The sequence below is a fragment of the Nylanderia fulva genome, unplaced genomic scaffold (genome assembly GCF_048542155.1).
Source record: "Nylanderia fulva isolate GAGA-0341 unplaced genomic scaffold, ASM4854215v1 Scaffold12, whole genome shotgun sequence".
NCBI classification, from domain to species: Eukaryota; Metazoa; Arthropoda; class Insecta; order Hymenoptera; family Formicidae; genus Nylanderia; species Nylanderia fulva.
Genome location: NW_028189409.1, coordinates 6190492 through 6217230, shown reverse-complemented (window position 1 = coordinate 6217230; position 26739 = coordinate 6190492). Strand labels below are relative to the sequence as shown.

General features: G+C 33.3%; 1 protein-coding gene and 1 long non-coding RNA gene across 3 annotated transcripts in view; one reads left to right on the top strand and one right to left on the bottom strand.

Moving 5' to 3' along the window:
• Positions 1 to 2859: 2859 nt before the first annotated feature.
• LOC114935199 (uncharacterized) overlaps positions 2860 to 26739 on the bottom strand; it is a 32876-nt gene continuing 8996 nt past the window's right edge. Inside the window, exons 3-4 of one of the 2 annotated variants that reach the window (XR_003820447.2) lie at positions 5186 to 5463; positions 2860 to 4367 (exon numbers count right to left, since the gene is read on the bottom strand). This is a non-coding gene — a long non-coding RNA (uncharacterized LOC114935199). Of the gene's footprint in view, positions 4368 to 4765; positions 5071 to 5185; positions 5464 to 26739 lie in introns of those variants that run through there. The other variant, XR_003820446.2, reaches the window with a different exon arrangement.
• pwn (calcium-binding EGF-like domain-containing protein pawn) lies at positions 4762 to 25236 on the top strand. The gene is made up of 16 exons (XM_029307933.2): positions 4762 to 5457; positions 16912 to 17227; positions 18248 to 18583; positions 19053 to 19303; positions 19481 to 20323; positions 20428 to 20604; positions 20767 to 20965; positions 21170 to 21411; positions 21488 to 21615; positions 21753 to 22023; positions 22392 to 22608; positions 22676 to 22801; positions 22894 to 22976; positions 23056 to 23180; positions 23452 to 23694; positions 24589 to 25236. Exons 1-16 carry the CDS (start codon positions 5397 to 5399, stop codon positions 24694 to 24696), a joined length of 3726 nt encoding a protein of 1241 aa, XP_029163766.1. The 5' UTR covers positions 4762 to 5396; the 3' UTR covers positions 24697 to 25236.

Here is a 26739-nt window from a genome sequence, read left to right as displayed (position 1 = left end):
CTTATTACCAGCAGTTAATAATAATAAAATCTGCATTTAAATTAAAATATACATAAATCAAAATAACTGTATATAACGTAGTTATTTAACTTATGTCATAAAAGCAATTTACTGTGATTAAATAATATATTTATTATTTAATTAAAGTGTATGCATAGTATATGATTTTGTGCATACTATATAAATAGATAATAATTATTATATAACTAAAAATAATTAAATAAAAAAATAAAATTGTGACGGAAATGTTATAAATTATGTGTCATGTAATACTAAAAGAACTGTCATATTTTATGAAATTAAATAGAATAGTATATAAATATATATGACTCAATAGTGAAATAATATGAATATAATAATATAAATATTCATAATTTAAATATGATAAATATTTAATAAGTATTAGCAAAATTTTACTTCCCTTTACGCAAGAAGAGAATTTTATCTTTATTTTATCTTTCCTTTCCGGATGAGAATCAGTTACTAACCGAGTATAATTTCATACATACTTGACTACTAGGAGGCTACCCGTTATGTAGAGATGCAGTTTTAATTTTTTTTATATATGTATCGAAATGCGGACAATCCAACTATAAAGGTCAGGTAGTGGTTTATAGAAAAAGGGTGTGTCCATACGTGAGATCAATCGATAAATGGATCTTAATTATTACTGAGAGAGGAAGAATATTTTCCTGCTGTTATACAAAAAATAAATATTTTTAAATCACACTTTTAAAACTTAATCCCGTATACCTATCTATTTAATAGGATTATAGAGTTTATGCTATATAATTACAGCATAATTTTTATGTAAAAATTATTATTACTAATTGTAACTTATGATCACTATTTTTTTATGTAAAAATTATTACTTAATTATTATTATTAAACTATTATTTATATTTTTGAAAAAAAAACTGATTGCATTACATTTTTTATTAAGAGGAGAAAAGAGAAAAGACGGAGAAATGTGACTACATAGCTACACATGCATTCATATCGTCTGCCAGTGAATGTTGCAGAATTACCACAAAGCATAAGACATACGTGGCGCGCACGTCTTGCAGCTGTCAAGCTTTCACAAATTAGCAACGAGTTAGAAAAGTAGGCTAACTAATTCTGCATATGAAAGTAATATTTTCGGCTAATTCCAAATTTGTACACATATATATATTTTATATTTTTTTCCCCAAGAAAAATATAATATAATTATGTAAACTATTGTGAAAGATATATATTACAAATTTTTATCGTTGTAAAATTTAAAATCGTTTAAAATATATCAGATTTGATATGCCCGAGAAGTTCGACAAATATTTTATATATATAGATAAAGGGAAAATGATACTTGTGTTACGAAATGACTCACAGGAATCAAGGACAAGGTTGAGAATCATCAGGTCACTATAATCTTACAAGGAATTCCGATGCATTCCCTCGTCATAATATTTTACGGAATTCTTTTCAGCTGCTAATATGGTATCTTAAAAATCTCACAGAAAAGATCTCGCTGGGATTTTCTGTTTTCGAGTAGCATTATTTTTCTTTTACATTTCACGTCCTGTTTATTTCGAATTATTACCGCATTATCTGATAATAACCGATTGAAAAATTTAAGCATATTGAAATTGTTTATCAAAAATAAATTAAATTAAAGAATTAAATAATAAACACTCTAAAAAAGTATGCATATTATATAATTTGATTTAATGATTATTTAAATTTAAAAAATTTGTAATCATAAACATGCTGTAAATTAATTAAATAATTATGTATAGTTATTAATAAAAAATAAGTTTTATTAAACCTTATATATATATATATATATATATATATATATATATATATATACAATATAAACGTTATATTAACTTATCGTGACAATAATCGTATATATAAAAATGAAATATGTATATTTGTTCTAAAGCGTAAAAAAACACAGATAATGGACATGGACATGCGATTTATCATAACGGGAAAAATAGTAAGGTATCGGTACATCTTGCGTTTTCTGAATGCAGAAAAGATATGCTCGTGCGTGCACAATAATGTAGTTCCGACATTCATTAGACCGTACTGACCAATTCTTTCAGTTATGTTATATTCATTAATACAGCAGAAACACAAAGAGAAAGAAAGAGAGATTACGCACGTATTTGCTAGATATTATGTAGTAAAATAAGAGGAAGTGGATTGTGCAAGTGTACTGATTAAAAAATATTTATCACATGTTAAATTCACCAGCTGTTAAATTAATATTACACTTGTTAAATGCATTATATTCTTATTATTACTTGTAGAAATATAGTGCTGCATAATTTAAAGATCTTTTCTGAAAATTTAATAGATACCATATATTACTTTATTGTCTTTGTTTTTCTGCGCGTTTTTTAAGTTATTGAAATTATTTAGGGGATTTTGAAACGTATACATATAATATTGTGCATTATTTTTGTAGTTTATATCATGATACGATTATTTTAATAAAATCAGAGAAAAATTAAAGATTTAATTAAGATTTTTAGTTTTTGCAATACATTGAGAAAAAGGACAAACGCTAGTGACAGTTTAGTGCAAGCATGAGACTCCCATGCTCACGATGCCACCAAGGAGTCCCGTTAACTGCACATGTGTGCGACTTTACGTTAAACAGTTTACTTAATTACCCAGTTAAATGTAAAGTGGAATTTTACTAGTTTTTTTTCAAAGCATACCTACGTATATTTAAATCACAATAAATCGTATAGTTAATCTTATATTTATAAAAACTGTGTAATTTTTTTCAGTACCCGGAAATAATTTTTCGAGATGAACAAAATAAATTATACATACATAGAATTAATTTAAATTCCTACGATAATTGAACCTAGATGTCAAACTATATTATTAAATGTCATAAGATTAACGGAGAAACTTGAAATTGCATAAGAAATATTATTGCTGATAATATGATTAACTGTATATCAAAGTAGATGATCAAATGTCACATGCGACATCGTGCTTACTCTATTTTCTCGACAATTATAGACGTCAATGAAATGACCAACTTTAAGGCATGCAACGTAGCATGATACGATTATGCTCAAAGTTAATACACCTAAAGCAATTTTTAATGGTAGTAATTAAAAATCTGTACGATGAAGAATGACTCGATGTTGACAGCTGCAAGATTAAAAGAGTGCGCAACAAAAATAATCTACTATTATTCTTATTACTTTAATTTAATGATTGTGAGAAGATTAATAGAAGCGCAATGTCATCAATTATATTGTCTCTTCAACAATCTATCTACTTTGTTGATGAAATATGTTCATATATTATATACGTTACTGTGTTATATTTTCAATGTCTTGTTAAACAAGATTCATTATATAATCATTACTCGATTTATCGCAGCGTAACTCTATATAATAACGATTCTGCGCGTTAAATAAGCAAAGCTAAGAAGTCACGAAAAACACAGCAAAAACTAGGCAATTGCATTTAGTGTTTGTTAATTAAACATTCGTTAATTTAACAAATATCATATTTTCTGTACAATTTAATTATCTCTTCCAGTTTTATTCAAAATAACTACTCAAATGTACTTTATCAATTTTTTGATAACAATTGTCTTTATCTTCTATTGTGAAACACTTATAATTTTCTAAATAACTTACAATTTATCTTGAGAAAAAAAGGAAAAAGGTTTTCCTTGATATTCTAACTTTCGTCGAAAAATTATCAAGTCGTCCTTTTGCGATAAGATTCTGATAATCTTGTGTATATTTAGGAGCCCTAAAGAGAAAAATGATATAAATGTCATTCGAGTTCAAAAAAAATGTCAAGAACACGAGTTGAAAGTTCAGTTCCGGCTGGACTCTGCATTTCTTCTTCCCTGTCGTCGCCGAAAACTTACCTGCCTCGATTTAGAAAACTGATGAGAACACGGGCTATATAGAAGGAACCTGTATGGTATTCAGTCGCGCAGGTACAGACACGGTTCGCCGCAGAATATACCAGGAGAAAGAGAGAAAAATTCATAGGGGAGTGGGGAAAGATTATTCTGTAGAGCACGAACGGTAGAAAGAGACAGCCGATCATGGTGGAAGAGCCAGCCACCAAGTCGTGACGTACATGCTCGGCACCAGTGTACAGTGCACCATGGCGTAGCTATGGCATAGCTAAAGTGGGAGAGACCGTGTGTGTATGACCGTCCTCAGCCTCAGCCAGTGCCGTGTGAACGACCGTGAAGTGAACCTCGGATGGTGCAAACTGAAGGTTCACCGTTTTCGCGCACTGGGACTTCGCAGTCCTCGGGACAAGACGGTGACGTTGCTGAGGAAAGCGAACGATCCTCTCTCCATGGTGCGTTCTTCCGCAGGATTCTGGCAGAAGGGACGCTGATTCAGATCGGTGGATTTATTTTTCCCAAGACAAACACCGCCGACAGACTCTTCGTGAACTTTGTTTAACAATGTGATTCTTCTCTTCAGCGTGAATCGAGTGCGACAAAGTTGTATCAGATGTGATATCCGGTATTAAATTATTGCTTGAACAATATAGTTAATTGTCTGACTGGTTTATGTTATTTTATGTGGAAAATTAATTATTTTTTAAGTAAACAATATTAATTATTTTCAAAAGTGCGATCACTGATTTATAAACTTATTATGAAATTTGTGCTTCTCAATGTTTGAATTTTGATCTGACGAATCAAATGTATAAAAATTTTATAAAATATATATCAATAATCTATCTTTAATCATTAGTATTGACACTCTAAATAAATTATTATATTTTTTAAGTGATATAATCTAGTTTGAATCAGACAAAAATTATTTGGAAAAAAGGTGCTGATAAACAATAAGCAATAAAATCAATTAAAAATACGGTAACTGAAAAGAAAATAATATAAAGCAAATTTTGTGCGACGAAAAAATACCGAGTGATTAACCACGTGAGACAAGCTTAAGGCTCTTTAGGTATTCAGTTAAAGTCCGGTGCGGCTTATATTGGCCGAAAACCTGACGTGTATACCGGTGTGATCCGCCGCCAAGTAGGTCAACCGGCGTGTGCGAGAGTGCGAGACTGAGTAAGAGAAAAAAAGGACAAGTGGAAGGATAAAAGAGCGAGAGAGAGAGAACGACAGAAAAAGAGAGGAGGGAGCAAGAGAAAAGAAGGGTAAAAAGAAAGAATGGCGTACCGCATACTGTGTTCGTGAAGTCCAGCTCTTCTGAGGTCCGGCAGCTCACTGTAGGCTTGTGATCCAAAATGGCGGACATTAGCAGGCACCACGGCTCGTTTCAAATCGACGACGATAGGTCCAGGTGCATAGAATCCTGAAGGAAAGCTTCACGCCTTGATCTTCGTATTCGTACCCTTGATTTTATTTGCGGGGGTTGCGAGACCAGTCGATGATCATGGCAGCCTCGATGGCCAGGGTCCTCGTGACCTTGACGATCCTTGCACTATCCGGTAAGTCTGGAAAAGGTTGAGATAGGGTAGTGAGCCGTGATGAAATAGTGGGGGTAAAATGATTAGACCTAAAGTCTTGTATGCGCGTGATGGATATCTAAAATGTAGATTAAAATTCGTATAAGGAAAGGATTTCACTTAAAATGTATATCTCATCTATATCATTTTGTATTTAATTCAATATAAATTGTCATACTTTTTTAAAATTATGATTCTATTAATATTAGAAATATACGGAGTAGCAAAATGATACATATAAACGTATCTTTAGTCATAGTTGTAATCACTAGCAGATCCTGAAATTGATAATGAAGGAGTTTCTACTCTCAAAATTATTTGATTTATAGTAAAAATATTTTCGCAAATCGGATTACAATTATTTCTTTTAATTTGGAAGGAGACGTTTTAATCTTAAAACTACCCTTCAAGATCCACCAGTGGTTATAATTGCTTCAATTATAAATATGGAAAAATAACAAAATATAATTGCGAACATTTGATTAAAACAAATAATGTTTGATTAATTATTAATATGTTGTAAAAGTTCAAGTTCACTCTACGCGATATTGTATGGATATGATTTATGAAAAATATGTGAACATTAAGAGATTCAGTGGAGATGTCAACGATCGCAGCGTGATATCGTCGCGGTGATATTAATGCCAAGCTCAAGATATTCCCGCGTGTCGGCAGCGCAATTTAAGCACGAGATAATTAATGTAATTTGCGGAAAAACAAGTACTTTGAAGCTATGCATAAGTTTTTAAATCAATGATGTGGTGGTATGCTTAAAACCGGTATCTTGACCTCTATCGAAAATTTCAGCAGATTCACAAGAACGTTATATCGATGCTTCATTAAATTGCAATCTTGTGATAATATATTTGAATAATTGAGAAACAATTACCTCTCTATGAGTTAGTTTTGCAGAAAATTTATTGAAAATAAAAATTTAATTTTTAATTGCAATATATTATTATTACCATTATTTATAATTATTAATTAATAACATTTATTTTCGAATTTGTTATGGAAATGTAAATAGATATACATTTAGTTTCACAGAAATGTATATTGTTTGAAAAGTAAATAGATATACATTTAGTTTCACAGAAATGTATATTGTTTGAAAAGAAAAGCACACTTAATATGTTTAATATATTCAATATTAATATTGTTATATATATTTTTTTTAATGATTAAATATAATTTTTTTGCAAGTATATTACTAAAATACCGCATCCGGTTATTGTCTAGAGAAAGCTGCGAGCATGACGTACACTTACATTTAAGCACTCGAAGAGATTTTCACGTTTTAAATTAAAAATCCGTCAGTGGTTACAACACACGATACATACATATGATTTGTCAAGAGTTTTAAAGACCCGCATATGTGTATATACGATAATATAATACTATAAATATATATATATGAAACAAGTAATGAGAGTAGCCTATATTTTACGTATTAGCCATTTGTTTTTAAAATAAAATAAAGCAAATATTCTGGTAATCCATGATATGTAATTTGAGATGAATATTCAACATCTGTTATTTAAAATTTTAAAATATATTATTACAGATGATAGTTTATTTTTTTATTGTATCGCTACTGTATATAATAATTTCTTTATGTTATTTTTTACTACTACATATTTTTTATAATGAATTATATTAGTAATAGAATACAAAAAGTTTTTTTTTACAAAAAGTTTATATAAAGCAAATCATATCTATAAAAGATATTCAGTCATTGCCCTCGTTGAAAGTTTGTACAAATTTCATGGATTTAATTTTACACGTTTTCGGGATCCGTTATAAACTGTGAGCCAGTAAAATTATACGAACGTTATATTACGCTTTAAACATTTTGATTTATAATATACTTTATAATATTACTACCAGATTCCGCGTATATATTCGTGTGCATACCTATATTAATGATTAATTGCAATTTATTCCACATCAATGTAATTGGCAATGATTTATATGAAAGCTATATATATTGTAGAAGTGCTAAAATATCAGATGGTTATCGTTATTGATTTGAGATGTTAACAGAGATATATATGTAGAGTTAATAGAAAAGATATACACGCAATAACACGCACACCTATTTATATTTAAGATGCTCGATGTTGTGAGCATTTCTTTCGATTGTCATGAAAGAGTCATCATCGATTGACACGTCACTCGCGCAGCTTTCATGAATTTTTACCGTCGCGATATCGGGGCTTCCCGTTTGCGCAAGGAAAGATTATTTGCATGAAACCACCAACGTCATCGCTAACACACGCGTAGGAGCAACGACACCGCGATGTGTATCCGGCATAGAGTTTCATCACTCCCTGACTTTCGCCCAACCGCATTAACCGTGAAAGTGTCACGAAATTGCTGCCTATACAGTAGAACAGAGAAACGAGATTGGAGTCCACCTTTCCAGAAAATCGTCACATTTCTCCAAATCAAAACGAGAAATTCAGCTACGTATAAGGCAATTTTCCGAAAGTAGAGTTTTGCTGAAAAATTGGAATTTAATACATAATATTTGAAACATGGAAACACAATTCGATCATTCTAATGTTCGAAAAATATTAATAAAATTAATTTCAAAGCTTGTGATGCTCTAGAATGCAATTTAAACATTTGTCGATTGTATCACATACACAGTAATGGATAAGATACATTTAAAATGTATCTCGATACAGATACAGATACACAAATTAAAATGTATATAGATACAGATACTCAGATACTTTAAAAGTATTTCAGATACATATCACATACTTTTAAATTATATTTTATCATAATAATGGTAATATGTACAAAATGTACTGAATAATTCTTTTATCTTTATTAATATATTTGTTTATATTACGACTTTATTCGTTAGTCTTAACACGTGAAAAATGCCTCAAAGATATCGTCGAATTGGGCTATTAAAAAAAATATGTGAAAATGTATCTGCAAATGTATCTGAAAAAAGCAATTCAGATACCATGTTTTGTATCTAGATACAGAGATAGATACTTCAATTCGAATATATCTCAGATACAGACTCAGATACACAAAATGTATCTAGATACATGTATCTAAATACTGCACATATGTTCAAGCATTCCTCTATGAAAATAAGAATTATTTCATATAGTTAACCATGACATAAATCAGTAGCTATTTATAAATAATTTCACATAGTCTGCATAGTTTAATAAATTAATAATTCTTTATAAATATGGCTTTTGAGAAATCGCGTGCGCTCTCGTTATATCGCGAACACTCTAGCTGCTATAAAATCATTCATGCTCTCTTGAAGTGACATCACGTCACTTTCACTCGCGATATATAAATCCATTCGTGCAACATGGATTTTACAAACCCAGTATTACCGAATTATATTACGTAGATGTACAATATGTCGCGTTCAACCAGCGAAAAGAATATAAATATTGGGCTGGAATGGGATACCGTTAAGTCTGCCGTTACCGCCTCGAGAGACAGCACATAGCTCGGTGTACACGTCCATGGATAACCCCTGTCAGGTTTCTTTCTTGCTCTTTTAAGGTTGTGGTAGACGAAGCTCGCAAACCGATTAGTTAATAAAAAATTTTAAAAAAATAAAAAAGAACAGAATATATACATGATATTAAAATATCGATTATTATTTATATCAGATTATCGTTCGTGATTATTTTGATATATTCAAAAATGAAAAATTAGTATGTACGAGCACAGAAAGAGAATAATGTAACATTCGAATTCATCAACTCGGTGCAACGTGAACAATAAGACGATTACGAGATTTAACGCAAGAGTCATTCAGCTGTGCGCGCATTTTGTGGGAAATTTGTCGAGGCTGTGTGAATTGGATCGAGCCTCTGAATTAGATGGAACACACGACAGAGAACTCTCATGAGAACTCTCAATCGGTCACCGCTTCTCGAGGTCGCCTATGATATATGTGTAATGGTTCGCAGTCAATATATATCGTCTCGACACCGGGATAATCGATTCGAGAGACCGGTAATATTTTTTCACGTTCGTCTCTCTCGCAAATACGATAACCAACCAAGGCAGGTTCGAAACGTGTTCCACCTTGCTGCGAGAGAACTTGACGTTCTCGTGTCTCAAGAAATATGTGCCAACTGCAAACGACCACCTTGCTCTCTAACATTCAGTCCTTTAGCAAACGGCCATTCGTCGCGCTAACTCTGGTAATCTGCGATTTCTGCAAGTGACCGTAAGAACCTTATCTTTACGGTCCTGCTCATATCTCGCAGTCGCCTTCTACATTATTAGCAACATCCGCTTTCTTGTAACTGTTGTTAACAAACTGCTGAGGTATACACTCAGGTATATTACATGTATTTTATTTTCAATCAAGAACCTATTTATTTATGCTCGATTATGACTTCTGAGCAATTTATAAAATACTTTTAGATTTTAGATAATATTGCTATCTTATATCTCAAAAAAATTCAAATTTATGACAGCTAACAAAGAATGTAAAATAAATATTCATTCAAAATATTGGCTTATATTAAAAGCTAGATTAATGATCTTATATTTAAAAATAAGTTTCAATTATTACTGTCGTAACGTCTTTAAATCACATAATTCGGCAAGAAACATTCTAAAAGAAATTGATTAGCAAAGTAAAAGTACCAACGCTGAACACATCTCTCTCTCTCGTTGCACGGTGCAATGAGTAAGTACTCTCTCGTACGCTAATTATTTCGAGCACGACCGCGAGCGACGTTTTATCCGTCTGGCAAAGTCGCGGCTCTAAAGATGCAGAATATTCCAGTCTCCAGGGGTCTCTTCGCGAGAGCTCGCCGAGACTGCATTCCGTTCGTTACGACGGTGCAGTCGATGCTATGCGATTCACCTACATTCTCACAGCTATCCTGGCCACCTCGCTTGCATTAGAGATCTTATATATCCGCAAATTCCGTTTACTTGCTTAAAATGAAAAAAATTGTATTTTCAGACATTTTGTCGACGTTTTGGTCATCTTCATCTTATAATTTTTTCTAGAAAAGTTCTTAGATTTTTTTTATATTCATCGAAATTAATTCAATTTGTTTTTCAATATTTTATACAAATATATATTTATGGCAAAATTAATCGACAATATTATAATAGAAAAAATATAGTAAGGAGATCTAATCTTCGAAAATTAGAAAAATATGTCTCCTCTTCTTACGTCAAAAAAATTACTTTTATTATAGTCATATATAATTAGTAATAATAAAGTAAAGAAGAGTTAAGGGTTTATTTTCTACAATATCGTTATCTGTAGTAATGAAAAACTTGGAGAGATAATGTTTTCACTTGTAGATGTTTATATGAAAGGCCAGCACTTTTATGGTCTAACATACTTTCGGGGAAACAATAATTGCAGAATTAAGAATTTTCGCATGCAAACGTGCACGTGTTCGAGTATTGTATTTTAATCAGAAATGAAAATGACTCCCCCGCGCACGTGCATCATCAATTGTCAGCCCTCGTACAATACAGCTTGGTCGCAATTACGGTGCATTATCCTGTTACACACGGAATGTCCTACTATTGCGATGAGCATTAGTTAGGCGCTTGCGGTTTTAGTCGTATCTAGAGTTACGGCGCGCAACCTACGTATAGTTTGTAACGCATATATATTACGTTGAATGCCATCGAGAGGGCACCGTGAGAATGTAGGTAAATTGTATGGCTGTGTCGCTATCTCCCGAGAGTATCCCGTAAAGTCTGATAACTTTTATCATGTACTATGAAGGCTGAAGAGTGCAGCCCGTTAACTTTGCTCGCGAATTTCTGCTCGACGCGGAAGGAATTTAATCGTCGGAATTTTTTTCTTCCTGAAATGAAGAAATTTAAAATTGTAATAACGTACGAGAGAGCAAAAATATTCGTGTAAATTGTTTAATCTCATCACATCCTACGAAATGAAATCTAAATTAATGAGAGACTCCGGAAAAGAAACGTCGACATCTCTTCGGAGCTGCGAACGATGCATTATTAATTTCTTCTTACTCAGAAATTTTATCAACGATTTCAGAGCGATTCATAAATATTAAAATAAATATTAAAATCATCCTTAAGTGAAAATTTCGCAAGAATCTTAAATTGCACGAAAACAAAGTTATATTTATATGCGCGTGATCATTTTTTACGCAACTTTTTTTTCTTTCTTAAAGCGAAGTAACGAGATGCGCACTTAGGTTCGGAAGACGGACTGCTCTAATAAGAGTTAATTTAGCGCATCTCAATCAAGATGCATCATATATCACGGTATATACCGGCATTTTTCGTCGTCTACCATCATTCCTTTATATTAGCCTCTCCTCGTTGTTGCGATTTAATTACGATAGCGAAGCATTGTGCGGATTGAAACGGCGTAACGCGGCGGAAAAACCTACATCGAGAGAGGCCGCTCGCTGCGAACGCAATTCTAATACTTATGAAGGAGCGTTCAAAATCGCGGCGTGTCGCGGCACGTCGCTTAATGAGCAATTAGGGATGGATAATTCCGCGCGCGTGGAACCGAAACCCGGAGAAGGAGACGAGGGAGAAATACGGAGGCCGGCCGCGAAGAAGACACAAATGTGCTTTTTACCTGAACGATCGGCACCTTCGCTAATGAATAATTAATCATTGACGCGGCGGTCAGCGATGCGAAATCAGCGAGAGGTACTCAACTGTAATCTAGATCATCACAGCTGCGACCGTAAGAACATTAGAGTTTCTTGTTCTGCAGAGGATCTCTGCGACTTCGCTTTTTATTTCTCTCTGAGTCCGTCGTTCGCGAATAATGATTCGCTGCTTGCTTATATGCTTTATTAATTCTCCCGTTTTCATGATACAACGATTTTATTCCCGAGATTGTAATAATGATATGAAGTACGAGTTTCCTAATGAGTTCCTTCAATCAAACTGTCTGATTTAGTTCTCGTTAATGATTTAATGGAATATAATAATGTGTATCAAATATTTTCATTTGCTATTATCTAATTTCTCTGAATTTTCCGAGTAATTTAAATGTCTGCTAATTATCCGATCGGTTTTTATCAACTTTTGTTCTCGTTGTAACTTAACTATTATAATTAAAATTCCATCATAAATGACACGAAAGTTGAATCTTGTAGAAGTGTAGTTTTTGTACATAGCTTGTGTTAAGTAATAATTATCATTTCTCTTATTAAAATAATTGAATGATGATACGCTGGAGACATACAATAAAATAATATACAAATAACTAATCTTGATTTAGTACTGTCGATCCATACTATGCTATTGTCTGTCGTTGACGGTGAAAGCCGGCACAAGAGGGAAAAGCTCGTGAAAAAAAATAGTTCTCTGTATGCATATGATACTTTCTACTACGGTCTTATACACAGGTCAGGACACTTCTATATCGACTGCATGCTGTCAAGTGTAACAAAATGTAACTAATACGGCTGCCAACTCAGGCCGATTTATTCAATGTGCGTCAGCGCAGATTTTTTTTTTATTTTAACAGTTTTGTATTAGATCTTGTGCACAACTGAAAAAATGTTAAAAATAAACACGATTAAAAACCGCCAAAATGAATATTAAATATTAAGAATAGTTTTTATTAAATTATTTAAAAATAGTGAAATATATTATAATAAATATATTATTATATAGCAGGCCTGAGTTAGCCGCCATATTGGTTACATTTTTTCTACACTTTATTTGAATGAGTGTCCTGACCTGTATATAAGACCGTGCTTTCTACACGACAAGAGGACTGAAGTCATCCTCGAAGATATATCTATGATCCTATTCGGATACGGTGATATTTACACGATGATGTTCCGCGAGATAGATCAACGATTAATTGTCTTGGCCGATATTCCATATTTATAGACGATATTCAGGTCAACCATTATTATCGAGACGCGATCTAAGAACTGCGACGCGTTTCGTCTTATGTTAGTTTCACTTAAATTGCTTCGCGCGTCGTTGCATCCCCGCCATTGTCCGACGAAAAATTCAATTCTACGATCGGTATCTTTTTCCAAGAGAGATCTTTGCTTTATTTCGAAACCGAGTGTCAAGTGTAATGCGTTTTTGGAGAAGGCGAAAACTAAAAATTACATGCTCGAATAAATAAGCTGCAATTTATAATACTTTCGCATTAGATTGCAACTTTCGGATTGAAACGAAATCTCAGTTCGCTTACGATTCAGAATCCAATAATAAGATAGCCTGTTAATAGCCTGTTCTGGGTTTCGGTTTCGATTCTCTGGCCGAAGAAGAAAACCGGAACCGTTTAAATTGCGGTACTTTTCGGTTACGGTTCTTTCGAAGCTTCTCTTTTCTAATTATTTTGTATTTTCATTAAATTTTGCTTTATCAAGAATTCTATATTTTTTTGCATCGTATGCGCATAAAAAAACTTCCTTGAGTAAAACGGAAATACCGTGTAATTGTCCTATAAGAAAATGAGAATAATTAAAGCATTCTATTTATTTTTACCCTCTTTTGCTGGTTCTCTTTTCCTTTACTTGTATATTATATAATCTTTAATTATGACATCAGGGGAACAAAATCGAGAAAATTACGAGATATAGCCAGATATTTCATATGCAGTATAATCCACAATGTGAACAGATAAGAGTATGTTATATGAAATGCGTTATCATCAATCATATGAGAAGGATCTCACGAGAACAATCCATCGCAGCTTACCCTTTTAGGTAACAAGTCTGTTATATATTTATGTGAACGTCATTTATTCGTCCCTTTGATTATATATCACAGACAATCTTCATAAATTTCTTAATTCTTTTTCCGGCTTATAATTTATTTGCACCTACACTGCAATTTTTAATCATATCGTATATCTGCCTTATTATTAAATATAAGATAAAAATGTAATTAAAAAATCAAATTACTTGTTATACATGACAGTTTTTTATCCTTTTGCGTCTCTTTCAAATATTATGTCTTCAACGTTTATATTTTCAGCAAGGCATTTTACGACAGATGCGAATACAGTATTTTTCTGTTATATAATTTTTTGCCACATGTATGGTTGACGGAAGTTGAAGGTCGTAAGATGTACAGTTATATACATCTTATATGAATTGCATTCTTTCGATTTCATATAATTAATTTTAAATATCTGACTGGCTACAAATTACTACTCTATTCTTCGACATCTCCTACTACATCAATTGGCATTACAAAAATAAAATAAATTACATTGTTTGCATGATGCTAAAAGCTGTATTAATACAAGTATTTTAAATAGCTAAGATCACTTGACGATTACAAGCATCTGCTTCGTTTCATGAATGAAACCAATTTCGTTCCTTTCATCTTAGCAATAAAAAAAAAGAACTATCATTAGTGATGAGTAACGAGTGGTTTTTTGTAAGCACTTCCGCTTTATTCTTTGATTGACTTTCCTATTGAGAAGGAGTTGAGATCGACGATCGATTTCGACGCGCTTGAGCTTCGATGTCAATGAACCTGTTTACCTTTGATCGAAAGGCGCAAGGTGTCGTCGAAGTGGGAAGGGAAGAGAGAGCCTGGGGAGGTGAACAGAGCGCAATCGTAATTTCATACCTGTCACGTCCACGATTGGTCAAACCGCTCGATACCGGCCTCGAGAATGTCAACTGTTCGAGTACCGTTCGTCGTGTCGTCTCGACTGTTCTTCGAGTCTTCTTTCGCTCGGCGAAACGCGTCTTCTCGACTGTCCGCCCTTTCGCGAGAACGAGATCGTCTAGAGATCACCTGACTAGAGTCGAGGACAGGGTCATGGATGCGAGTTCCCGATTGTTTCGTAGAATATTATTCAGAGCCGCGAAACTTACCTTCTTCGGAATAATACATTTTTTTATCGATTTCCCCATTGTTTTATTTTATAAAAAATATTTTTGTTTTAGAAATAACCATCCCAGATAGCACAAGGTACTCGATAAGAATTCATTTGTATATCACCAATTTTGATTCATTTTATTGATATAAATTCTATATGTATTTGAAAAAGGATTCAAAATTGGTGACATACAAATGAATTCTTTTCGAATACCTTGTGCTATCTGGGATGTGATGTGTGAAATATTTATTTGTACTCGACTTTGGATTTTAAATAATACTAAGATATTTAAACAGATTCTCTTTTATGGAAAAGAAAAGAGAGCTTTCTACATTTCAATATCTGTGTAATATTAATTCTGCGAGATTTACACAAAAATCTGAAACATTAAATTTTCTATCCTGTGTTTGGATACATTTCTCTAAAAATTCCAATTTTTTCACATAAAAATTTTATATTTAATTATTATATATTATTGTAAATAAAGTTACATGAATTTTCTAAAAATAAAGGAGTAATTTTTACGTAAGAGAGAACATTTTTATATCGTGCAATTTCAATTTAGCTTGTCGTAGATAAGACTATTTACGGTACGACAGGATAAATGCAATGGTTGCAGTATTTTTCGCTATTCCGAACACAAAGAGACCATTTCGCGTATCTTCAGCATCGTGCGAATTTAACAGATTTCTTTCGGAATAATAAGGCTTGCACGCGCGCATCCCTCCCTTAGTAGGGTCACGAATTGGGTATACCGTAAAGTACTACCTTTTCAGAGTACCGTTTGGGCGTGAAATTATTTCATCTGCGTCTCTCGATCAACTGCACGGAATCTCTTTCTCACGCGAACACGGCAGGGCTAATTACGCCCTAACGACGATATAATTATACATTTTTGCGCGTCGGAATAAGGAAGTGGCCGTCGCAATTAACACGCTTTTTTTCTCTTTTTTCCTCGCTGCAACATAATTCCTGAGCGGCCCTTCTGTGTTGTTGCGCATTTTGCTCTGTGTCTCGGCCCTTTTTAATTCTCGCATGCCACCCCATCAAATTCCACGATCAGTCTTCTGCGAACACCGCGACGCGTTTACGTAATATCGCGAAATAGGTTCGTTAACCTTTTATATGCAGACATTACACTGCCGCGAGTTCCTCAAGCATGGAGAATATTCCTTATACGACCATAGTTCTAATAGTCTTCACTTCAGTGGTTTACCGTTTTAATATTCGCGTTAAGCGCTGCCGTACAGCTTATTTGGGTTTATCGCCCTCACGTGCGAGGATTGTGATATAGTCGAGCAAAGTTGAAAAAGACTGAAGAATTTCAATCGTTACATGCTAATTATTACTTTTTCCTTCACATCGAATTACAATATATTTTAGGAGAAATCATTTTAAAATCAATAAGAAAAAATAGGCCAACTAAATATTTTAATGTATATTATAACTAAACCTGTAAAATTTTCTTCGTTTAGTTGGCCTATTTTTTCTTATTAATTTTCGAATTCACACGAGTCTAATGATTATTAAATTTTTTGATAAATAATTCTACTTTTTGATTGTGGAAAAAAATATTTACATCGATTTTTCTTTATTTGCAGGAGTATTGGCCATACAAAACGATAAGACATCCTCTCGTACGTCTCGGGAAAATATGGTGTTGAGTGCCAGCGCTTACACTGGTCCCGAAAAAACATCGAGTGACAGTCAATCGGACGAGTCCTTGACTTTCCAGAGGACCGTCCCAGCATTTCAGCTGGAAAGCTCGAAGAGCGTTAACGATTACGACGGGGAACAATCCAAGCTCGTATTCAGAGAGACGAATCGCGAAGAACCCATCGACGAACTAACGTCGTCGAAGCATGTGGCCCATATCGACGGTAATAACATCGAAGTGAAAGCCGGAGAGTATTACCGGTAAGTCATTCTGTTTTTATGGATACTGATAAAAGGGCGAGAGTCGCAACGAGGCTGAAATGGATTCTTTTTATATGAAGTAGTATCTAGAAAAAACGCATCGCAAGCAGATAATCTTGCCAATAGTCCAAGTTTCAATTTCACGTCAACTCCATTTTTATCTCAATCACGTTCGAGATTATATAAATATTACAAAATAATTTCAGGGTGTCCAGCAGACAATGAAAAAAGTTCCCTGACTTTTTCAGATTTTCCAAGACCAGAAATTTATTTTTTCTCTGACTTTTTAGTATTATTTTTTCCAAATGTATAATTTGCATATATCTATATGATAAATCAATTAAATGTTAAGTTATGAAATTCTTGAGATATTTTTGTCAACAATGAGAAGGTTCAGAAGTTAAAACAAAAATTTAAATCAATTATACAATCTGCATTATATACGATAATCGAAACAAACATGTCACTATAAACTATTTCAATAATCATCTTTTTTATTTATATTATATCAAATTTTTTAGTTTTGTCTCTATCAAACACATGGAAATAAAATAAGACGACGATGAAAATCTAAATTAACGAACACGCTGTAGATGAATCGATTTTTAACACAGAAAATTAGCGTGCTGGGAGTCAAAAAAAAGTTTATATTTATTTAAAATAAAAAATTTCAAATTATTGAGACAAATGTAGACTAATGTGAAAAAATCCAGATAAATAGTAAAATTTCCTGACTTTTCACTGACAATACCAGGTTTATAAAATTCCCTGCCCGGTTTTCCAGATTTCCCTGACCGCTAGACACCCTGAATTTGCTGCATGAATATATTAACGATATATAATAACACATTCGCATAAATTAATATTAATACTAATTAAATTAAACTAATATTAATATTAATTAAATTAGTATTAATATTGAACATCGTTATTCTTAATTCGTCGATAATATTGTTTCGATGATTAACCTCGGATACGATCGGAGATGCATCTCGCGAAATAATTAATCGCCATCAATAGGATAACGCCCACTAGCAGCGAATCGATTTCGGGGGAAGGACAAGGGGCTCCGCTGAGAGTAGATCTCCTGTCGGAGCCCCATCAGCTGGTTGGCGCGCCGAGGCAACGAGCACAGCATTCGCAACCAGCGATGGATCTTCAACGACGGGGTCGTCAAGAGATCCCGAGGATCTCTAGCGAGCGCGCGTCGCCGATTTTGCAAACCGTCATGCCAGGTCAAAGGCAAGCGAATCCCGACATACAGGACATTATCACCGGCATCGTCAAGTTGCTCAACGGCAACGTAAACGTGGCCGCCAACACTGTGAGACCATTGAGGCCGATGCAGGCCACGAGGTATGACAAAATTCAAATCGCATTATTGCAATGTATATAATTCATTTCTTTCTCAACTCATTCTCAATCATTAAATTTTCTATAAAAATTGTGTTATTGCGTGTATTTTTTCTAATGGGAGATTCTTAAGGCAATTTGGAGACGATTTTTCCTCAGCGAAATGTTGAGCCAGGTCATCATCTTTTTAATGTTCCCAATTTTTTAAATCATGTATTTGTGTAACTAAGCTTAAATTGAAAAAATTCACCAAAAAGATTTTATTTTCAATCGTTTATAACTTGAAAGTTATCGGTGTCTGGACATTTTCGCTGAAGAAAAATCGTCTTCAAATAGCTTGAAGAATCTCCCATTAACGAATAGTACAGTAAATCTGGAACACTTATATTTTATCAGTTTCCGAAAAGAAAGATGCATAAAATGGAAAATACGTTTAAATATGAACAGTATATAATGAATAATTGTATTTTAGGATCAACAATAGAGGACCACCTAGAATTTCGGATGTGCCGCCGTTACCCCCGGATTTCGACACTCCTGGTATGAATCCACCACCGCCACCCCCGTTATCGTCGTCCCATCCTTATCCCTTTGAAAAGCCCCCTGCGCCCGACAGGCCATCGCTAAATCAGTTACCACCAGAGAGACCTGTAAGGCCCTTCATCAGCGGAGTACCATTACCAGAACAGGTCGTGCCGCCTTGGAACTGGGATCCCCCTCATAGTACGTCGTATATATTCCGTGAATAATTACGCATCTAATTAATCATTTATTTTGCACGGATGCTTTAACGTAACGGGACATAAATATATATGTATATATAGCACGTATGAAATTTAATAATTTAATTTTCATAATAAATTTCTTAATAAAATTACCGGGAATTACTTCTTTTTCAAGATGGTAACAGACAACCAATATTGTCTTACAAACCCTCGCCTTCGTCGCTGGATTCCAGTTTCCATCGCGATAAGAATCTCTCGACGACGGAAATTTCGCAACACGATTTGAAACCGGAATCCGAAATGGCCCAAGGAAGCTCAACGATAAAGAAAGACGGCACTCATCAGGGAACACTTATCGAAGACGACGATACTAAGAATTATACGAGCAATTTTGACGTCGATCTCACAACGACGACGAATGATGATCCGGTTATTCAGAATACGACGAGAAAATCTGAAGTCGAAGAGTCTAAGAAGAATCATATTATCCACAAGTATCATACACCCTCGAAGGAAAACAAAATTAATGGCGAGGAAACATTGATCCTCGGCGTCGCCACAGATTACGTCACTCCGACGCGACATCCGGAATCTTCGAAGACGACGACGTCTTCGAACGGTCAAGTTAAAGTTACGAAATCTTCGAAGAGCGAGGAAAAAGCATCGTTTGCTACTTCCAAGATAGAAAAACCGATCGAGAAAACTACCCTGATCCCCACGAAGACTTTCTCGACGAGCACCTTAAATATAGAGACCAGTTCGTCGGTTCAAGTGATCGAATCTATACCGACAAAAGTCATTCTTCGACCTACTTCTGCTGCATCTGCGGAATCAAACGCCGACTCGAAATCCGGCGTGAATTTGGAACCTAGCAATGTAGCAGATGTCGAATACACGGAATCCATATCCAGCGTATCAACGCCGACTGACGGTCTTCCTACGAGTTATTTCAAGAACTCAGCAACGACGGAGAAGAGCATCGTTCGTCCTACAACCTCGATTATTACGAAAAATACAGGTATGTCAAAAAGATATGTGCATTGATAGATCATTCTAAATAATAATCTGTGTAAAATATATAATTATATACTATATAATAATTATAAAATTATTAAAATGTAGGATCTACGGAACGCTATCGTCCACGACCTGGAATCGTCCTGGACGATACTCTGGATTATACTGGTACGCAAGGATTGCCAAGTCAGAGACCTTACATCGCGTCGTCGAGACATCCATCTCCCAGTGACGTTTTTGATGTAACTGTCTCGGCAATTCAGGGACCCGGAGGAAGCTCTGGTAATTTTCTCAATTGCTTACGTTATTTCCCTTTAGTTACATATGTGTATTTTAAATTGTATATTGTGTAATATATTTTTTCAATTTATAAAAAATTTTTTTACTAAAATTTTTATTGAAAAAAATTGTTTTTTCAATTACATTTGATTGATTATTTTACAGGAGAGAGCGTCAGGGTATCTCTACATTCAGGTAACGGTGATGTTATATTAACTTCCGCTGTGGGCGGACAAGGTTTCGTAAGCATTGACGGTAAAAGAACGTATCTAAATTTGTTCGATAATACTGATCGAACACCCGGATCCACCCATGTGCAACCGCAACCAACTAGAACTCAACCACCGCCCATTATCGGTACTGGGTGAGTCTCGATTTTAATAACAAGAGCTTTTTTTAAAAAATAGTAAAAAGATTTTAAAAAATACATCAATTTTTTGGCAATTTAATCTTTCCAACAAATATAAAACCGATTTTTTAAGAATTTATTTTTCTATATGCGTGGTAAAAAACCTCCACGTTAAATAAAAATAAAAAAATAAAAAATTGATATAATCTTCGCTATCAGTCTCGCCATTCCACAACCGGACTCTCCTGTCGCTACTTTACGCCCGAATGGATCGAATCGGAGACAACCACCGTTATATCGAAGACCGACGCAACCACCTGTCAGAATAGACACTTGTATTGTGGGCGATACGAGTACGTGCGACGCGAATCAACACGAGGCTTGCGCGACTGTTCAAGGGGTATCGGCTTGTCACTGCAAGCCAGGTTTCGCGAGATTGCAGCATTCGCTACCGTGCAAAAGTTAGTAAACTGAATATTATGACATCGTCACATTATATCGCACCGAGACATTTTATAATATTTATTTGTTTTTCAGAAATCGTTAGCATCGTCGTATCAATTAGAGTTGATAAATTCCGCGATAAGAAAATTGTGTGGGATCGAGGGCTAGCTGATAAGGATTCAGAATTTTATCGGGCCTTAGCTTACGAGGCCAATAGAGCCGTAAGTCTCATTCATATTTTTCTAATATATTATAGATTTTTTTAATTTTATCTTTACACATTTAATAATATTTTTTTCTATTTATTACATGCAAATTTTATTTGTATTATTTAATTATTATAATATTTGTTATACAGATTGAATCTGCCATGTCTATGACACCGTTTTCGGATGAGTACATGGGATCGCTGATAAACAATGTTTATCAAGGAGACGTGAGCCAAGGACAAGGCGGAGTATTTATGAATGCAACTCTAAAGCTCACTTACGAAGCGAGAACAATTAGGCCAAGTCTAGCTGGGGAGCTTCAAAGACATCTGCTAGGTGTTATTCATAGAAGGAATAACAATATTGGAAACAGTGCCTTATATGTAGACAGCCCACCTGGGTCCATATCGAATTTGCAAGGTAATTCTTAATTGTTAGTCGATTGTTAGTTGAATAGTTAGTAATTAGAGATAATAATTGTTGATATTTTAATTATGAAATAAAGTATAATTATAAACAGTAATACTCTCAAAAGAAATTATATTATGCACTTAAAGTAAAATATAATTACTTAAAACAATTAAAAGCTTTGCTTATAATATCACAAGGCATATATAATATTATGAGAAATTAATAATTTAATATTATTTAATATTTAATATATTATTTACCCAATAATTTCGAATAGTTCATTCAATTAAAAAACGCGCTCAAAATAAATATTGAATCAATGATTCACAAAATAATTAAAAATAAAGTTGTAACAAAGTATCTCCGAATTTTTATAGATTTGGATGAATGCGCTTCGTCGGAATTGAACGATTGTCATTCATCTGCCAATTGTGCTAATACATTCGGCGGTTTTACGTGCTCTTGCAATCCGGGATTAAAAGATCCTCACAAGGATGATCCCGAAAAATCCGGCAGAACATGTCTGACGTGCCCGTCTACTTATTGCAATAATCGTGGCACTTGTTCTTATCAAGGGAATCAGATGCAATGCACGTAAGTAAATATGGGATAGTGTGAATTTTTGTTTGTCCGATGCATTGCAAATTTTTGCAATCTTTAGGTGCACTGGTAATTACTATGGCGCGCAATGCGAGGTTGATGGCGAAGTCTTGGGCGTTGCTATAGGCGCATCTGTGGCTGCACTAATAATTATCGTGCTGACACTAGTCTGTCTCGTAATGTGGAGGTAATTTTTTTTCAAAAAATTGAAAAAATATTTATACATATAATAATGTTATAAAATATTATATAATATATAATTATGCAAATATTTTACAGTCGAAAATGGTCTCGCGAACAAAAGTCTGCAGGTTCTCCGGTGTACGGATATATTCAAGGCGGAATACCCGGCACTCTTCCTGGTAAATTCAATTAGTAGTTAAATATAAATCTTGATTTTTTGAAGTATAGCGTAGATTTAAAAACACAAATAATTTATAGGGACTTTAGCAAGAGTGGGTTCTGTAGGCACTCTAGCATCCGTAAAACAAGGTCCGCCGACGAATTTACCACCTTACATGTGGGCTCATTTTGGAGATCACATAGCAACAGCGAATGTCTATGCGGTGTGTATCGATAAATAACATTTAATAATTAGTACTAAATGTACTAAGTATATTTTTATCGTTAGGAAAAATTATTTCTATTATACATATATACAAATCAAAGAGAGAAATTAATTTCAATGTAGTCTTATTATGATACAATATCAATTTTTGTAGAGTTTTAAGCTTTTTTATAAATTCGCAACATAATAAAATTTCTTGTCATTAAATAGTCCTAGCTTTGATCGATAACACTAAAGTATAATGTCGTCGACAATCTTATTATTGAAAGACCGAACCCATGGGCCCAACACGACCGAGTTCAGCAATGTTCGGTTATCCACCCATGAGCATTCATGGAACATTGCCACCGGTTCCATTACCGCGACTTCAAGCCCCACCGCGGCAAAGATTGAGACCTCAACCAGATCCAGATAGCTCGGATTCCGAGCCACAGGATAAGGACAGAGCCGACCTAATTCCTCAGAGCAGCGGTTTTCACGTACCAAGGCCGAAGTCGAGGTCCTCATTAGCAGTAAGTATCCATTAAATCGTCGAGCGCATTATAGAACATTATGTATCTTGCAATAAAAGATCAACGAATTCAAATGGAAGAGATAAATCTTAAAAAGAAAGAATTTATCTCTGTATAATTGAATATTTGATCTTGTGGAGATAAGGGAATTTTTTTAAATTATTCTCTCTGTAAACTTTAATAGTAAATTTTTTGAACAATACATGTAGTAACCAAATGGAACAGAAAGAAATATATACATATATACTTATATAAATGTCAAGTAAAGAATTTATTTTTGATCCGCTTATAGTAAGTAAAATCTAATAAGATGAAGCAAAGAGAGAAAAGTAGGGAGAAAAAATTCAATATAATTATAGAGTCAATCCGCGAGCTTCGAGATTAAGAATTCGCAAAACGAATTTTTATCAACTCTTTTTAATTCGTAATTTTTTTTGCATAGAAACATTCTAGTTAGTCCTCTCTTTTTTCGATCTATCGTTCCCAATATAATTTGAAAACAATTTAATCTCAAAATTAATCTAATCTGCATTTTTGATTACTATTGTAGAAGTTACCCAGCAAACACGGTATATAAATGTTATATACATGTAAATATTCAAGCATGTTACATGTAACGTACATGTAATTTCCCACTCATAGATGTAACATTTTTAATATTACATATATTACATTGTAGTTATATTGTCATTATATCCCAAGATAGCACTGACTTATCAATACATCAATGTGAGTGGGAAATTACAACTAACATGGATGTTACATGTAACGTACACGTTATATTACTTGTTATATTCCGTTTTATTATAGCAATGTAACAATTATATATCGGTGTTTGCTGGATAATTAACGATTAGTCGTACATATGTATGAATGAATTAATTTATGTTTCAGAATCAAAGCGGAATTTATAACGACGTGGAGTACGATCAAGGTGACATTCATCATCTGTCGAAAAACAATATCCCGATGTCAACCTACAGACCATATTACAGAACGTGAAATTTACACTCCGAGAAGTAACACATTCGCGCACGTGTACGTCAAGGAATGACGTTAAATAAACCCATTTCAATATTTATCGTCTCTAAAGTGCTCAATAAATAGTGCATTAGAATTCGTAGCGTTGCCGTTCTGCGCGAGAAGTGATTCTCCGATAAGGAAACTGTGCGATTCGTTCCAGAGAGTCGTTCGAGTAAACAGAAAATATTTAGAATTTAAACGAAAGATTTACAGACATAGTATGAAGTATGTATCTAATCATTATCCCGCGCGTGTATTGAACAGATTAGATCTTACTTGTTACGTAGTCGTGTTTTTTTTTAGTCGTACGATTTTACGATGGCTCGATATTTTTCATTGTCAGTATAATACAGATATTTATTATGCATTCTTATTGTTTCGGTATTTTGTAAAATTCGACGAATTACTATGTTGAATAGTTTTATTAAGGGAAACATATGCGTCGATTGCACATATATATACTTAATTATTTTTTTAATTACTATTAATTATTATTAATAGCTCAATACTCGGAATAAGAATAACTTGTAAGAATAAATATATATTATATAATATTATATCACAATCGCGGTTATTTTGCTAAATAACGATTGTTAGTAAAAATTAATTCTATTATATGTTTTACAAATTAAAATAAATTAAATTTATTATAAAATAATCTAATTTTTATATTAATTAATTTTAAGATATTTTTAAGAAATGCAATATTGTTAAGAAAGATCTTTTTAATGGAATATCAATTTTAATATACAATAATTATGATTAATTTATTAAAACCTTTCTATACAAGATATAACTAGTTCCAAAAATAGTATGAATAATCATCTTCTAGGTATCATGAAGTATTAATATACTTTAATTCATTAAAAGAGAGTATAATCTCTTTCTCTGTAATAATGTATATTATATGTTTTTAGATTGAATACACAGAGCATAATTAAAATTTAATCTATAATTTTTATTTTATAATTCTCCAACTAACATATTAACCGATATAAAGCAGAAGGTAAATTTTAAAAATGCACAAAATGAAAAAACAGTGAATTTACATTTCACGAAACAACATATCGAAATATATGTTATCAGATATGAGCAGAAAAAATATGACATTAATTTGAATAAATGTTATTTACTTTTTAGCAAAATATTTATTTATTTAAATCTAAATTATTATATAGTTGAATTATATTTAAAAATTGAAATTCTTTGAAGTTTAATTTGAATATATTTTTTCTCTCTCAACGAAATTGAGCACATGTCTAGTGTCAATCGATCCGCACGACACATATGTGTAGATAATGTCGGTATACGAATAAAATATTTAGCCGGCTGTATATTTCCAACGAATGAACACTAGATACGTGCACGCTAGTATATAAGTAGGAAAGGTGAATAACCTCCATCGATTTCCGTCGCGGAAACTATAGTAGACACTACTCAATGTTTTAAGCGTTTTCCCTGTCATTTTGAGTCAGGGACTGCGACAATTTAAAGAGAACAAAATTTGACACATATTTTCTAAAAATCACAACGATGTCCTTTTCAATTTATCTTTACAATTTCAAAATCAACCGCAATTATAATTTATTGAAAGCCGACCGTTCATAATAATTAATTAGCACGTTCTATTTTCTGAAATTTTAATTTACATTTTCTGTTTACAGTTTTACATAAATTGGAGAAATAATTTATTAAATTGTTAATCGCGTATTTATGTAATACTAATAAAAATAAATATATATCTGATTAAAATTTTTTGTTGAAAAGAATAAAATGGAGAAATAGTTTTTTCTCTCTCTGTATATTTGCGCTAAGATTCTTACGTTTCCCGATATTTTTGTTTCGCTTGCTTTTGAACGTTTAAATGACGCAATTCTTCTAGTCTCTAAAGTAGCCGATGCGGAAATCGCGCATGAATCACCGTCCCGCATTACAATGCATTTCACTTTCCCTGCATTTGTTCCCTGATATTTTTCCAGGCCTAGAAAATCATCTCCCATATTTCATAAAATTGTAAAATAA

Coding starts and splice junctions, on each gene's coding strand:
- pwn (XM_029307933.2), top strand. CDS start 5,397: ATGATCATGGCAGCCTCGATGGCCAGGGTCCTCGTGACCTTGACGATC. Junction 18,584..19,052: donor AGGCCGATGCAGGCCACGAG/GTATGACAAAAT, acceptor ATTGTATTTTAG/GATCAACAATAGAGGACCAC. Junction 20,605..20,766: donor GGGACCCGGAGGAAGCTCTG/GTAATTTTCTCA, acceptor ATTATTTTACAG/GAGAGAGCGTCAGGGTATCT.